We start from the raw sequence: 16,757 nt of genomic DNA on the forward strand, positions 1-16,757 counted from the left end.
AAGGCCACCGCCAGCCTCCATGTTGCCAAATCCTATGGTCAATTTTCAGTTGTCCATCGGCCTTTTTTAAGCACTATTTGCCATGGCTTCCAAAATATCATATCTTTCCTCCTATCTCTGGCAATTCCTTTCCTTGCTGGTTTTTCTTTTTGTATTCTAGGGCTCAATCCCAGGACCCCTTATTTTCCACGCCCATACCTTCTGCCTAAAGGGTTTCATTTTGTTCTAGGATTTTAAATATCTCTAGACTAATAACCCTAAAATTTGCATCTGCAGCCTCATTTAGCCAGTAGCCTATCACACACTTCCACTTTGAAATTCTGTAGGCCTCTCAAAGTTAAATCCAAAACAGAACTAATGGTTTCTCTTCTTGACCCCCAAACTGCTCTTGCCTGGTCTTCTCTACTTCAGCAAATTTCATGACCTTCCATCTACTTACTCAGACTAAAAATCTGCCAGTCATCCTTAATTATTTACTTTTTCACATACCAATATTCAGTCTATCTGAAAATTTTATTGGCTGTGCCCATATAATAGATCCCAAACTTGGCCATATCTTAATGCTTCTACCTTCATCCAAGCCTCCATCAACTCTTGCCTTGACTGTTATAATGGCTTCCTGATAGTTCCCCTGCTTCCAGAGTACTCCTCCATAGTGTATTCTTCATATAATAGCCAGAGTGATCTTTGTAAGATGTAAATTAGGCCATGCTCCTCTTTTGCTCAAAACCTCCAGTGGCTTCTTACTATTCTTATAACAGAAGGCACAACCCTATACCAGTCCATAAGGCGCACTATGTTCTGGATTTTGTTATGCCTCTGACTTCTGTTCAAGTCACCCCAGCATTTTGCCCATTTTGAACTCTTGGCCAACCTCTGGGACTTTCTACTCACCTGGCCCACTGTGTGAGAGGCTCATTCTGCAGATATTTGCATGCTTTGCAGAAGACATCTGTAGGCAGGAAGCCATTCTACTTAAACTAGTCTCCTCCCTATCAATCCCTGCTTTATTTTTCTTTATAGCATTCATCTCTACTTGAAAATATAGTATATATTTTTTATTCATTTACAAAAATGGGGACTTTTCCTTTTTTGTTCACCAATATATTCTCAGAACCTAGAACACATAAGACATACAATAAATGCTTGAAGTATATTTATCCAATTAACGATTGTGTGGAATATACATGCCTGTGAGAGCAGGTACACACACATACACACACAGACACACACACACACACACACACACACACTGCTATCCATTTATTCCTTTGGTGAAGTTTGGTACCTGTATTTCAATTTTTACTTACAAATGTAAACAAAAACAGACTTTCAGAGTTAAAACTTCTAGTGCTTTAGATGACTGTCATCTCAGATGCTACAAAGAAAATTGGAATGTACTTTTTTGCTTCCATTTCTTGCTTTGGTGTCAATCTATATGTAAAATAAAATCCATTATAATGCTTTGGAGGCATTACTGTGCTTCCTAGGCCCACCAGAGGGGACAAGCTGGTTGACCAGCTCTTAGGACTCCTGTTTCCCATATCATCACGTGTACCTGCAACTGTGCTTCCCCCAAATACATGCACAGAACTTACATGACATGCATAGGCTAAACCTGATTTCCTAAAGCAAACTCTTACTATAGTGATCACTGTTATTTCCATGGGGAGAGAGCTGACTCAACCACTGCTAAGTCCTTGGATCATTATAAAAAGGGCTCTAACCAGAGATATCACACAAGGTAGTCTCCAGAACTGTTTATTTATAGACCATAACTTCATTCTTAAAACACAAAAATACCAAAACCCGGAAATGTGTCCCCTAACTTTGTGGTAAAACTGTTTTGATAAACATACTTGCTTTTTTTCTTATGGTTGATTTAGTTTTACTCTGACTCATACCAAAAAAGAAAAAAGAAAAGATGGAGGGGAAGAGAAGAAAAAGAAAAATAATTGAGGTGGCACATTTACCACTGATTTACTGCTTCTCAGACTATGTTAGATAGTCCCTGTTCTTAATTCATCTGTGTGTTAAACTCAAGAACAAAGACATCTGATAAACACTATTAAATGTGCAAAACAGCAAAGGAATTTAAGTTTTAAATGTCTCAAATATATTTTTACAGGAAAACACAGTACAAATTTTGTCAGCCGATATGATCCTCGATTTAATAGCTGGATACAACTTCCACCCATGCAAGAAAGGTAAGTGTTTATTTCTTATGTCTGAACATTTGTGGTTGCTTTACAGGAAGCATGGATGCTGAATGGTTTTCTGTGGTAAATTATGCTAAATGGAGCCAATGAAAGACACATGAGTCAAGATGCAAAATTTGACCTGGCCAATTTAGAATAACTACTTTATTAACTCAATGGAGAAAAATAATCAGATAAGCCAATTATTGGTCCTAAAGGAGGAAGAAAAAAAAATGTATGACTTGTCTTCTCTTACCACGTTGCTTTGGTTTTTTTAGCAAGTGGACCTAAAACCTCATCGCCTATCCCTCTTTTTTCAGTGATAGTATATTTTAATCCTATCACTGAAATATAAAACACCATTCTTACGATAATATCCATTTTGATGTAGAAATTGCAGTATTAAGTGCTCCAAATCTCGCTAACTCAAATACTTTACATTTGCCCTCTCAACTATCTTCCCATCATACGTTGAAGAACAGATCATTTGTTCGCTTTTAAAAAAATAGTTTTGCAAGGTGTCATCTTATCTTTTATGTATTTGGGGTTTATCTCAAAGTCTCCTAGCGGCCAAGGGACAAGTGGCTACTACATTTATACATATTTTGCTGCTCCTGCTCTTACCCATGTGAGGCCACATCTTAACAAGCATGTGCGAATTCCTATGCTGAATTTTGAGCACTCGATTCTTTTTGAATAATACTTTAGGGTGGCTCAGTCGGTTGAGCATTTGCCTTCAGCTCAGGTCATGATCCCAAGGTCCTGATAGGGAGCCCTGCAAGGGGTGGGGAGCCTGCTTCTCCCTCCGCCTCTCCCCTTGCTTATGCTCTCTCACACTCTCCCTGTCAAATAAATAAATAAAATCTTTAAAAAAATAATAATAGTACTTCAACACCCTCTTGAGGAAAGTACCCACCATGATAACAATAAGCTGCAACCTATTTCTTCTTCTCAACTGAATTATTTAAGAAATAATTTTCTTTCCTGTTTCCCTCAGGACTCTTCACCTTAACGTCTCTTTTATAAACATTCACTAAGATTACACTGGGATCAACTTAGATCCTTAATCATAAATTCCAAGTTAAAAGGAAGTTTTCAGGGATCCCTGGGTGGCGCAGCGGTTTGGCGCCTGCCTTTGGCCCAGGGCGCGATCCTGGAGATCCGGGATCGAATCCCACGTCGGGCTCCCGGTGCATGGAGCCTGCTTCTCCCTCTGCCTGTGTCTCTGCCTCTCTCTCTCTCTGTGACTATCATAAATAAAAAAAAAATAAATTAAAAAAATTTAAAAAAAAAGGAAGTTTTCAGATACTATCCTTGATTCAAAAATGTGCGTTGCTGCAGCAAGACAGTTTGAATCAATGTTAGGAGAAAACTCCATATCCAACGCTCTGTTCCCTCTAAATAAATTAAAACTCTCTTTCAAGAGCTTAAAAGCTATACATTGGAAATGATGATACACAGTATAAGAACCACAGACACTTTTAGGAAAAGGTGTAGTTCAAAAATACCTCGGGAAATTATTCTAGTTAATGTCCTGACCAACTTCTCTGTCCCTGTCGTGTGCATACATGTGTGCATGGGAGCCTCGCAAAGCCTTCCTCCAGTGTGCCTGGTGTCTCTCCCTCGGGGGTTATTTCGTGGATCCTCTTATTGTGGCTGCATCACTTTACCATTTAATCAAAACCATTCCAAAAAGTTTTATTTAAAAAATATTTTTCAAATAAATATCATAATATGTTTGAAATGACAGCATCTCATCACCATGGTCCCCTTTGCTGGGGGCTGCACACCACGATAATTAACCTTCACGCCTTCGGTTTGGGAAGCATAACTCACGTCGCGGTCAATTATCTCACTGTAGAGCCCCTAAGGATGAGAAGTATTGCTGCAAAACCTAATTAGTAATTTTTTTAAATGTGTATTGTTTACTTGATATTCTATAATGACTTCCTCTGAGGCACTATGGCCTATCATGGCAGGGTCCTACTTAGACAATTTTTAGCAGCTCATTGACCTGATAAAAAGACCTGCCATGGTCTGTCGGCGCCCGGCAGCCACCGTTGACAGGATGGACTGTTTAACGTTTCTTTCTAAGTCATTATGGTATATCATGTCAGGTCCCTAGTAAGAGAAGTTTTTTTTTAGATTTAGAACAATCAACTCGATAGACCAAATAAAGAGCTCCTTACAGAGCTGAGTGGGAAAAGGCAGATCTCACAAATGCCCAGTCAATCTTCTAGCTCCAGATCTCCTATGGGTTGGTTGACCCAGGCAGCAATCCATAACTTAAAGTGAAATTTTTCTGTCATTGCCAAGCCTCCATTCTAAGTAGCATTCTAAGTTACTGGCGTGGCTTAATTGGTGATTAAACAAAGAAGAAAAAAAAGTAAAAGAAAATATTGAGACACCCTTCAGATCTGAAAAGAAGTTTCTTGAAACATTTAAATGAGTTAATTTTGCATTGCATACATCATGAATTAGACTCACCAGAAGTTCCCCAACCTCCCTCCTTCCATGAGTTGCTACCAAACTGCTAAGAAGTGATTATGCTGAGAAATTACCAAACTGAGAATAATAGAAACATGTTGAAAACCACCTCTGGGGTAACCCACTCCTAGAGCTGGCTGGACAGACTCCTAACATCTTTTACCTAATCAGAGCTTCCAAAGGAGTGCTCTAATATAAATGCAGGATACTCCCTGCAACACACACGCACACACACAAAGCTCAACAGGGGAATGGATACACTACTCCTAGGTTTACTCAGCTAACTCATGGATTACATCCCTGCTACCTATGAATTGGTTGCAGGAAAACATACATTTAAATGTAATGCTACTGAGTTGTTTTGGTCTCAGATGTAGGATTTGATTCTTCAGTGAAACAAAGAGGTTAAAAAATTGAAACTAGGATCAATAGAAATGATTTGATAACTTTACACTTTTTTCCAGTAAAAAATAGATATTTTAGGTATTGTTCATATGGAGATCTTACCTCCTAGCTAGTCGAGAAAAAAAAAAAAAGATGAAAAAGAAAAAGCAGTTTGGAGAGCACCAATAACAAAGTTCATATTTCACAGAGTAAGAGAAATGCTAGAAGCAAATACATTAAAAAAATTGTTTCCAAATCTAAATACGTTGTTTCTAGAAGCCTTACAAGAGACAATGTAAGACGTAAGACAATATTCTGTTTGAAAAAAAAATCTGTTACCGTTTTTAACCTGAGGTTGAAAGTCAAGAATTCAAGCTGATCTAAGGCTATAGTAATTCAATCTCATGCTTTAGGGTATAAACTGACCATCTTAAGGGTCAGAAAGAACTAGTAAAGACCTGTACAATACGCAGCGTTCAAAGTATGTTTGTAGAAGTTGCTGGTAGTCTCTTTAAACTTACTGCAATGCATTGACTATTGCCTCTGGCTTTGGGGGAAGGAGGGGCTGGAGGAGGGATGGATGAACAATTTGAAATAGAAATAGCGCAATCCCATTTAAAAATCTTCTGTAATCTTGAACTTACTTTTCAAACAAAACAAAACAAAAAAACCCAAACAGCTAAATTCTGTGTGTTCTTCATGTGGGGAGGAGGGGCTGGGAGCACTCCCAGGAGAGACCTGGTATGGTAAAATTCAGCCTGGAGCAAATATTCACAGATGCTGACAGACCATTAACTATCCATTGTTCCTACGATGCATTTCATGAATTCTTACTTTGGGCTAGCAAGGGAATAAGTCATAGGCTCAGAATCTTCACTATTGGAATTTCTACATAAAAATGCACTTTTAGTCAGGAAATGAAACCTGCTGATTTTTTCCCCCATTTAGATCCTAACAGTGACACTGTGTGGATAAAGCTAGGAGTACACACGAAGCATCAAATTAAGAAAATATTGGCTAAAACAAGAGCAAATTCTGACAGGCTCACTTAAGGTCAGGAAGAAAGGAAGGAGCCAGGACAGAAAAAGTGAGAGAACTGAAATTTAGTCTAGATGAAAGAAGTTCACACTACGGTGAGGAGATCTTGCTCTTATTCGCCATTATCTAAACTTATTTAATGGAGGGTTTTCGCACTTGTCATGACTAACAGGCATTTTCTCTTCTAGACCAGTATATAGCGCAGAGAACTCAACACCTTACAGCCCACATAGTTCAAATTATTTAAAGATGGCCCAGTAGTAAAATTATTTCAGAGGCTCTATGACTTGTTATAGACTCATCGTATAGAAAAAGGGTACTGATACTGATGTACTCTTGTGTCCATGGTGCAAAGAAACATCTGTTACTTCAATCTATTCTTGTAGACAGATCAGTCTTTTCAATAAAACATTTTAACTAGGCAGCCCAGGAGGCTCAGCGGTTTAGCACCACCTTCAGCCCAGGGTGTGATCCTGGAGACTTGGGATCGGGTCCCACGTCAGGATCTCTGCATGGAGCCTGCTTCTGTCTCTGCCATTCTCTCTCTCTCTTTCTCTCTCTCTCTCTCTCTCTCTCTCTCTCCCTCTGTGTCTCTCATGGATAAATAAATAAATTCTTTTTAAAAATATTTTAACTGAGAGGGTAAAAATCCTTGTAAGACAACCGTGACCTATCACATTCAATGAGAGAACAACTGAAATCTGGTTAGAGAAATAGAAGGAAGTAATGGACATCTGTGGGCATTTAATTTTGCGACTGTTTTTAACCTAATTGTATATTTAAATGAGTTTTTACTTCTCTGTAACAGAAAATCTCAAAATTTTTTAGATTAATTATTGCTCTGATAATCTGATTAAAAGCTTTTTCCAAATACTTTCTCCAAACCTATTTTCTCCAAAAAATGCACATGTGCAAAACCTATATATGCAACTTTTTATGGCTATTTTATTACAATGTCAGAGTTTCCTGAACCCCTCAGAAGACCCAGAGGGCCCAGGTTAATAGGCCTTATTTTAGGACATCTGCCACTCCTGCTTTTTATTTTCCTCCCTCCTTTCTCCATCATTGTGTTCTTTGCCATCCTTCTGAATTTCCCACAGCACATATTTCTTTCAAAAGCATCAAGAAAATACAGAAAAAACAAAGACAGCCAACATTTTGCTCTAAAATTATCAATGATGCTAACAGTTTCAGGAATACTTAAAAAAACCTGAACCATACAATATCCAAAGAGAAAGAAATCAGTATCCTCAAGGGATATCTGTACTCCCACGTTCACTGCAGCATTATTCACAATAGCCAAAATATAGAAACAATCTGCCTACCAACAGATGAATAGATAAAGAAAATGTGGTATATATGTACAATGGAATCTTATTTACGGCTAAATCCTGCCATTTGTGACAACATGGATGAAATTGAAGGCTATTTTGCAAAGTAACAGATGCCAAACAGAGAAAGACAGATACTGCATGGTATCACTTATATGTGGGATCTAAAAAAAAAAAAAAATGAAGAAGCAAAAAAAGAAGTCAAACTTACAGAAACAAAATGAATGGTGGTTGCTAGGGGCTAGAGGATGAAGGAAATGAGAGATTGGTGAAAACGCAGACACATTCAGTTACACAATGAAAAAGTTCTGAATATCTAATGTATTAACATGGTGACTATAGTTGATCTATCGTTAACATTGTAGCGTATACTTGAAATTTGCTAAGAAAGTAGATCTTGTGTTGTCACCAAAAAAAAAAAAGGTAGCTATGTGAAGTGATGGATGTGTTAATTCACTTGATTATGCAAATCCTTCCACAATGCATGCATGTATCAAATCATCACAGTGTAACTTTACATATATTACAATTTTATTTGTCAATTATCCCTCAATAAAGCTGGGAAAAATAAAGCAAAACTGAATACATCATCATCTATAACATAGACGATTATCTACATGGTAATAAATCACCTAAACCAACATTAAAGAATTTAACTGTCATTTAAAGTATTACTAGGAAAAGTTTCCTTGCAAACACCCTGATGGCTGATTTTTAAAAACTTTTTTGTCTGGGTAATGTTAACTGAAGATTCCAAAGCATGAACACAAACGGGGACACTAAGATGGCACTTTACATATGTATTTGCAAATAATCCTCTAAGGAAGGTACCATTAACATCTCCCTGTTACAGATGAGCAATCCAGACTGAGAGGGGTTAAGTAACATGTCAAAGGTCACGCATCCAATAAATCTTGTAGCCAGGCAATCTATCCCAGAGACTAAAATGACAATCAAGATGTTGAATACTGCTTCCCAGAGGTTTTGGCACTTGGTAAACAGAGCTTCAAAAATCTCCTGATAAAAACCTCTAGGACTGGATCTTGCTACTCACATGGTCCAAGAGTCTTGGCACTAAATTTTATGAGGACTATCCATTCTTCAAACAAATTATACTCTCTGAGGGGCTTAGCATTTAACAATTGTACTTATTCAGTATTGGACCACATGTTATCCCCAAAATATATGTGATTCCAGTAGCATCAATGAGAAAAAAGAAGCAAAAGGTCAAGGACTTGCTCAGCATATCAACCTAGTCATCCTAACTCCAAATTTTTGAGTCACCTTTGAACATCAGCTCTCATGTCTTGCTGGCTCCCAGGTCTTATGTCTTGCTCTAAAACATCTTTTGCATCTGCCCTTGTATGTCTTCCATAAAACTCTAATTCAGGCCCTCGATATCTCACTCCTGTTTTATGGTGTACCTCAGAATTGGTCTCCCTGTCTCCAGGCCTTTCAACACAGCTGGTGTCTTTGGCCTTTGAAGGCGTACTGGGAAAATTGAATAAAGTGCCTCTCTTGAATAGAGACTGAAAAATATCCTGTAGCTTTGTAAGAAGCAACACCGAAAGCCATATCAATGAAATTCCTACAATAGGTTATGTAAGAGCAAAACTTCAACACTAAATTCAGTTCACAAAAGTTTCTCTATTTGCAGTAGTACTGGGAATGAAAAAAACGATAATTGAAGAAAAAATTTGATGATGTAGTTCTCTTATAAATTGGGAACAATGACCCTTGAAGGACCATGAAAAAAGTGAATGTCAAGATAATTTATTATTGTTACATTATCTACCTCATTTTTCACTTTGTCTTACTGAGCTGTGATATCCTTACAAGGTACCTAATATCCCAAACATTAGTGAACACTTTACCAGTGTATAAGAAAGCAAGAGGAAAGGAGCTGCTGCATCAGAGTTGGTGAAATTTCTCCTCTACTGTTACTTTAATATCAAAATGTTAGCCAGAGTGGGCAATGCATATGATTACTGTAAAGGTCTCAGATTCAGGAGGGGACTGTGTGTAATTTCCAAATTTCTGCTAGCCTTTTCTAAAGCAGGATGTACCTCCTTTGCCTGACTGAGCTCCTTTTGTGATTTACGGTGAGTTGTTGTTTTCATTGTAGAAGAGCCAGTTTCTATGCATGTCGATTGGACAAACATTTATACGTTATTGGTGGAAGGAACGAAACCGGCTATTTGTCCAGCGTGGAGTGCTATAACCTAGAAACAAATGAATGGCGTTATGTGTCCTCTTTGCCACAGCCCCTGGCAGCTCATGCAGGAGCAGTGCACAATGGGAAAATATACATTTCAGGCAAGTCATTCCTCCACTTTCTGTTACAAAGTTCAGTTCCAAGGCACTTTCTTGACTTGTATGTATATGTTTAATTCACAGGGGGTGTACACAATGGAGAATATGTCCCATGGCTATATTGCTATGACCCTGTAATGGATGTCTGGGCTCGAAAACAAGATATGAACACAAAACGCGCCATCCACACTTTGGCTGTAATGAATGATCGCTTGTATGCAATTGGAGGAAATCATTTGAAAGGTCTTTTTTTTTTAATCACAATATCATTTGCATCTCCTGTTTCTTTGCTAAGGGGGTTTCTTGTTAGATAATCATAGTTAACCAAGTAAAAAACATGTTGACCAAATAAAATCTACTCTGTGTAAATTAGCTGTACCCTTGGGCAGGCATTTATTTTGGCTCCTCTGCAGAGAGGATTATTTTTAAGTTACCACACACATTAAAGAAATGAATAATGATGTCAACAGAAAGTAAGAAACGAGAGCATTAATAACGGAAAAGCACAAACAATTTGTTGTAACAATGAATTCAGTAAAAATAAATTATTCCTTATCACCAAAGTTATAGTAATAAATTTTTTCCGGAAAATTGTTTTTTGTGGTAATCATAAAGAACTTCAGTCATAGCTGCATAAAGAAGCTCATACGTGATTTTTCTTAACAAAAACATTTCATGGAATTTCAAGTCTAAATTGAGAATAAATTCTTCTGCGAGTTGAGTATCAAACCTTCTGTGATTCTCAACTTCCTTCCATTTGCTTTACTAATAGCAAACATTTCAAACAAGGTATTTTTAGGGTTTTGTTTGGGCTCCTTTCCTTCCTTCTCAATATACATCTATGACTACAACTTTCTGCAATTTATGCACACGTGTGTAACCAGGATATGCATGTATGCATGTATGTCATACTGAGCGTGACAGGGAAACAGAGATCTCTGGTGCTGAGAGGAGTCCCAAACTGCTTTGGGCCTCAGTGTCACCTGAAAATGACAAAACTGGTCGAACTGATCTCTAAAATCTCCTCCAGCTCTGACCTGTCACGATCCTTGAAATTGAACCCCATGAGAAGCAGGCCATCCATGTGTGGTAGCTGAAGCCCATCTGTGCATTTACTTTTCCACAATATACCCATCTAAACACTGGGTTAGGTGTAGACATTCCTTTCTGGGCTTTCTCATACATGTGTCCCCCTAACATACTAAAGACCACACAGGTGTCATCATTAAATGTAAATATTTCCAAGTTCATATTTAGTCAGAAAGGTCAGTATCTTCATCTGTGCTGCTCACCTTTGTGCTCTCTTCAGTGGGAGGTTATCTTTGCTGCTGTCACTCTTTTTTTTCTTCTCCTTCTTTCTCACTAGTGTTCCTTCATCTCAATCCATACACCCTGCCTTTACAGCAAAATATTCGTATAAAGTATTAACTTTGTAGCTTTCCTCATTCACATGTGATTTCCTTTGCATATAATGACTAAACATTCTAGAAACTTCTAATGTTTGAGGTTATACTTGAACAGAAAGACTTGGGGAATGACAACCTAAATGAGAAATAACAGTGAGGTTGGTTCAGGGAGACATCATGGCTTAGAGGGAAAGTATGGGTCTGGATCCCAGTTATGCACTTGTGTGGTCTTACCAAGACTCTCAACCTCATGTCTATAAAAGAGAGATAATTATCTTTTCCTTGGTAATTTTTGTGAGGCTTACAGTCAACATATATATGAACTGGGCACAGAGAAGGCATGCATATCCTCCTACGATGCCACTATAGGACTTCAGAACTAGGAATTTGCTCCAATCCTCAAGTATGTATATTATCATCAATAACCTTAATGGGAAAAGGAATATACCATAGAATTCCAGTAAGCCCTTTGCTCTACTGTCCTCAAAGCTATAGGATTTATTTTATGTAAGAAGTTAGTGGCCCGAAATAATTCATCTACCTCTTCCAGAATGAAAATTATTCTACTTTTTGGTCTATCTTCTCAATTACCTTGAAGAGTCCAGTAGGTTAAAAAAAAAAAAAAAAAGAGTCCAGTAGGTTGATTAACTTAGTGTATGCATTGCGTCAGCTAGCAAATATCCATTGCATGCATTTAAATAGAAGAAAAATATTACTAAGGATTTGGTCTGATCGGTGACCATGAAGCTCTCCCCCTATGGATTTTTGACTTCCTAAATTAAAAGCAGAGCCCCAGTGGAGTCCTCGAACTTAAGTTGTTCTCTGCAACCTACTTACTGCCCCAGCCACTGATAAACTTCATCAGAAGTGGGAGGAGCAACCCTTAGCAGAAGTTAGCCCTCTACTCTACCTCCATCCTTAGTGGATATTGGAAATCATGCACATTGTGGCTTATAAATATAAGCTGCTAAAAAGGTAAAAGATGCTGAACACCACGTTTTTAGTTAACTAAAACATTTTGACAGAGTTAAATATTCATTTAGGAAAAGCAATACAGTTTAGTCTGTAAGAATATGAGCTCCAAAGCCTGTTTGCCTGAGTTTAAACCTCAGCCTGTATACTCGCTGGCTGTGTGACTTATTCAAGTCACTACTTTTCTCTGCAACTCAGTTGTTTCATCTGTAAAATGAACATAATGGCATAACTATCCCATAGTGTGGTTGAGGGGAATTAAGTGAATTCATCTACAGAAAGCACTTGGAAGACAACTAGCTTATTGTAAGCATTCTATAAAATGCTTGCTTTTAATTATTATAAACCTTTTTAATAAGGTTTTGATAAACACTTTTAAATAAGATCTACCCCCATATAATCAATGTTTACCAATGACTTGAGTCAGACATTCTTGCTTTGAATTAATTGGAAATATCCAGAATTTGTTTGTTTGTTTGTTTTAGGTCTCTGTAACATGTTTCCCAATTTCACTAGTAAATTTATACTTTTGTCTCTTTAAAGACACAATTATCTGTTTCTTCGCTCTAGAGCATTTTTAAAACGAAGCCCAAACCTTGAATCAGGACCCCAAGAGTTTATCCTTGTGTGGTTCCATCTTGCTGTGTCATTTAGGTTTCTCCCACCTTGATGTAATGCTTGTGGAATGCTATGACCCAAAAGGTGACCAGTGGAATATTCTCCAAACTCCCATTTTGGAGGGTCGAAGTGGTCCTGGTTGCGCAGCGCTTGATGACAGCATCTACCTTGTGGGAGGCTACAGCTGGAGTATGGTATGTGTCCACGTTTACCTTCCCCTCCTGCTTCCTGATTTGTTCTTCCTATGCGTTACCATCCATACGTAAACCTTTTAAGAGTATCATGTTTGTATGCAAGCAGTAAGTTACTTTCGGTAATAAGAAAGAATCAGTATGGTTCCTGTCGAGCTGGCTTCCTATCTGATCAACTGTGTCCCAAAATATGGTCTATCTCTTCTCTCTTATCCCATACTTTTGTGATTCTGCTTTTCCAACTAAAAGTGAGACTAAAGGGGTTTTACAAATGTTCTGTTGAAATTGTTTGCTTAGTTTGTTGAATTGTTTGAATCGTCTGAAAAGTTTCTGACCTGTAAGGCATGAAAACAAAAAATTGTTGAATATCCACAGATTCTCTTTAGAATATATAATTTGCCATTGCTTTTCACTTTGCCCAAATTTTATCGTGAAAATTTCCAAGCTCACACAAAAAGAGTACAGGGGACTCTTGTTAACCCAGCCGCCAGCTTCAAAATCCATCAGGATTTTACCATACTTCATCTGTCCACCTTTTTAAAAATTTTTGCTGAAGCAATTTGAAGCAAATTCTAGACATCATATTATTTCATCCTAAGTGCTTCAGTATTTATCTTTAAAAAATTATTTGTGTATGTAAACATACTATCATCATATCCAACAAAATTAACAATAACTCCTTCATATCTAATCTATATTCAGATTTTTTTCCTATTGAAATGTATATTTCAAGTTGATATGTTCAAGGCAGGATCCAATAGTCTCACTTGTATTTGGCTATTACATCTCATCCATATCTTGCAATCTGGAAAATTACCCCACTCCACTTCTTCTTCCATTAACTTGTAGAAAAGACAAAACAAAAATAAAACAGGGTCAATTATCATAAAGAATAGCTGGCATTCTGGAATTGGTTAATAATTTCTTTGCAATGTCATTTAAAATAGTCTCTGTATTTCCTATAAAATGGAAACTTGGACTTAAGGACTTAATAATTAAGTTCAGCTTTTTTCTTTTTAAAATTTCTTTTCTTCTTTATTTTTTTCTCTTTCATCAAGAACATCTGAGGAGGTGGCTGTGTAGTTCAAATTACATCACATTAGGACACATGTGGGGCCTCATGGTCTGCATAATTCATTTTATATATGATGACTGTTTTATATTTTCTTATTTATGTGTTGGTTTTATAAGATTTATGTGGGGTTTATTTCTTTTGCATCAAACAAGTCTATTGTGTAAATTTGGGGGGGGAGTTTTTTTTATATAAATTTACTTTTTATTGCTCTTCAATTTGCCAACATATAGAATAACACCCAGTGCTCATCCCATCAAGTGCCCCTCTCGGTGCCCGTCACCCAGTCACCCCCACCACCCGCCCACCTCCCCTTCCACCACCCCTAGTTCGTTTCCCAGAGTTAGGAGTCTCTCCTGTTCTGTCTCCCTTTTTGATATTTCCCACTCATTTTTTCTCCTTTCCCCTTTATTCCGGAGGGGAGTTTTAAAAGGGTATTAGTTATATGGAGACAAATATATACTGATATATATAACTAGACATATATAACTTGGCATGTGCTTGTTCGCTGGTACCTATGACTAGCTGCAAAAGTGTACACATTTGGAACCAGACATGAGGAGTACACTTTCAAAATAGGATGATTAGGTTGGTTGGAATTTTTGGGTTTTGCCTATGATAAAAACCAAACTGCTTTGGTTTTGGAAGGGAAACTAGAGAAGCACTACCTCCAGATGTTGACAAAGGAAACAAGATTAAAGACATTTTTTTTATTTCTAATGTGGCCACTTGAAAATCAACCAATCAATCAATCAATGTGCAAAGAAGTTGGCAAGCCCTTTTTTCCAGTTTATCTTAAGCTAGTTTTTAATCCCAGCTCTGATTCTCTACAGTAGTAAAATAAAAATGAGAAAGTGAGGCAACAATCTCAAATCCAATCTCTTTCAATTATTTGAAAATTTAAGATGAATTTTTTTAGTTTAAACCAGCTGGATAAACTCCAATTTTGGTCAATTATTTTAAGGGATTTGCTGATCATCTAGGTGTTATAGGCATTTGACTTTTATTTATTTTTTTAAGATTTTATTTATTCATTCATGAGAGACACACACGCACACGGAGAGAGAGAGAGAGAGGGAGAGAGAGAGAGACATAGGCAGAGGGAGAAGCAGGCTCCATGCAGGGAGCCCAGTGCGGAACTCAATCCCGGGACTCCAGGATCATGCTCTGAGCTGGAGGCAGACGCTTAACCACTGAGCCACTCAGGCATCCCGACTTTTATTATTAATCATACACACACACACACACACACACACTATACACACACATGCAGCAGAAGTTGAAATCTTCTGAATCTCAAATTTTCCCTTAGGATAAAACAGTTTAAAGTCCACTGTTTCATTTAGAACTTTTTAGCAAGAGCAGAGAATTAATATTTTCTTTCCAACGTAAATGTAATCAATAAGATTGTGATTGCACTTCTCTGGACATCCTTCCCTAAATGCCCCCTACTCTGCCATTACAGGGGGCCTACAAGTCATCTACGATATGCTATTGTCCGGAAAAAGGCACCTGGACAGAACTGGAAGGAGATGTAGCAGAACCACTGGCAGGCCCAGCCTGTGCAACAGTTATCCTGCCTGCCTGTGTACCTTACAATAAATAACACCAGGAAACCCTGGAATGAACAGTATCACATTCTAGGAGACAATGACAGGTGACATCACTATTATACTATGAACAGTGCATCCTAATGGTACAACTGCTGAAACCCACCCTTGGTTTCTAATGATTTACAAGTTACTACACAAGAAAAAGACCTGTTCTTGAACAGATAACTGTGTCTGTAATCGGATCACACCAAACTTCCTGTGGTGACAGACTCTTCCATTTCAGACTGGTTTTAACTTGTCCCAGCTTTACAAAAACTCCTCACGTGGATCTTAACTTTCGAAAGGAGAAAGATAAAATACAGAAGAGTGCCCCCAGAGAGACCTAAGATCAGTATTGTGCATTGTAGTCTACCTGCATGTGATCTATGTTGAAGTTTTGGGGATATTGTGTTAATGAATGATTCAGAATTTGACCCCGCTAAAATACTTACTGCATTACCGAAATTGCCACTTGATTCTATATTCCTAACCTGTGGCTACTTCACAGACTCCATAGGCAACACAGTTCTAGAAAATCATAGAAGATTAAAGAGGAACATATTTGTTTCTGTATACCTTCATTTCATTTACCTTCTGCCCCTCACAGCACCTCCTGGGATCAGAGAAGAGAAAGATGTTGGCTCTCGTAGCAATTGCTTTCTGCCCTGTAGGTTGTAGGCTAGCCAGTTGTAATCTGTGTCCTCAATTTTATACAAAAGATTAAAACAAAATGTATTATGTCACTCTTCACTCCACAGAGGCTCATGTTTTCTCATTTTTTACAGTATATAAAAAAGTAGTGAACACACCTGTCATTTCCTTCAAAAGGTAAGACTGACAAAGTCACTCGTACACTATTGAAGAGATGCTGTTGGATCACACATCTGACCCGAACGTAACCCGTACTGAAACTGGGAGATTGCTTTCAGGAATTCAGGGATGAAAAGAAAGAATCGTTTCTTTTAAGTACAATCCCAGTTGTCTCTCTGTCCCTAAAACATACCACTTAAAGGAGCCACAGGAGTGAATTATAGCTCTTAACAGATATTTCGCCCTCTTCCTCACCCTTGGCTCTAGGAATGCTCTAGATTTGGCTCTAGAAAAGCACACGACTTACCCCTGATTGTTCTCCAACTCACCATATTTGTCTGTTAT

General features: G+C 37.8%; 1 protein-coding gene across 1 annotated transcript in view; it reads left to right on the forward strand.

Annotated features, from left to right (window-relative positions):
- Positions 1-16,199, forward strand: part of KLHL14 (kelch like family member 14) — a 95,518-nt gene extending 79,319 nt beyond the window's left edge. Inside the window, exons 4-8 of the mRNA XM_055324356.1 lie at positions 2,129-2,207; positions 9,564-9,754; positions 9,836-9,994; positions 12,784-12,941; positions 15,476-16,199. Coding sequence (XP_055180331.1) covers positions 2,129-2,207; positions 9,564-9,754; positions 9,836-9,994; positions 12,784-12,941; positions 15,476-15,616 — 728 coding nt within the window. The 3' untranslated portion in view covers positions 15,617-16,199. The remainder of the gene's footprint in view (positions 1-2,128; positions 2,208-9,563; positions 9,755-9,835; positions 9,995-12,783; positions 12,942-15,475) is intronic.
- Positions 16,200-16,757: the final 558 nt, after the last annotated feature.

This window comes from Nyctereutes procyonoides, unplaced genomic scaffold (assembly GCF_905146905.1).
Source record: "Nyctereutes procyonoides isolate TBG_1078 unplaced genomic scaffold, NYPRO_anot_genome, whole genome shotgun sequence".
NCBI classification, from domain to species: domain Eukaryota; kingdom Metazoa; phylum Chordata; class Mammalia; order Carnivora; family Canidae; genus Nyctereutes; species Nyctereutes procyonoides.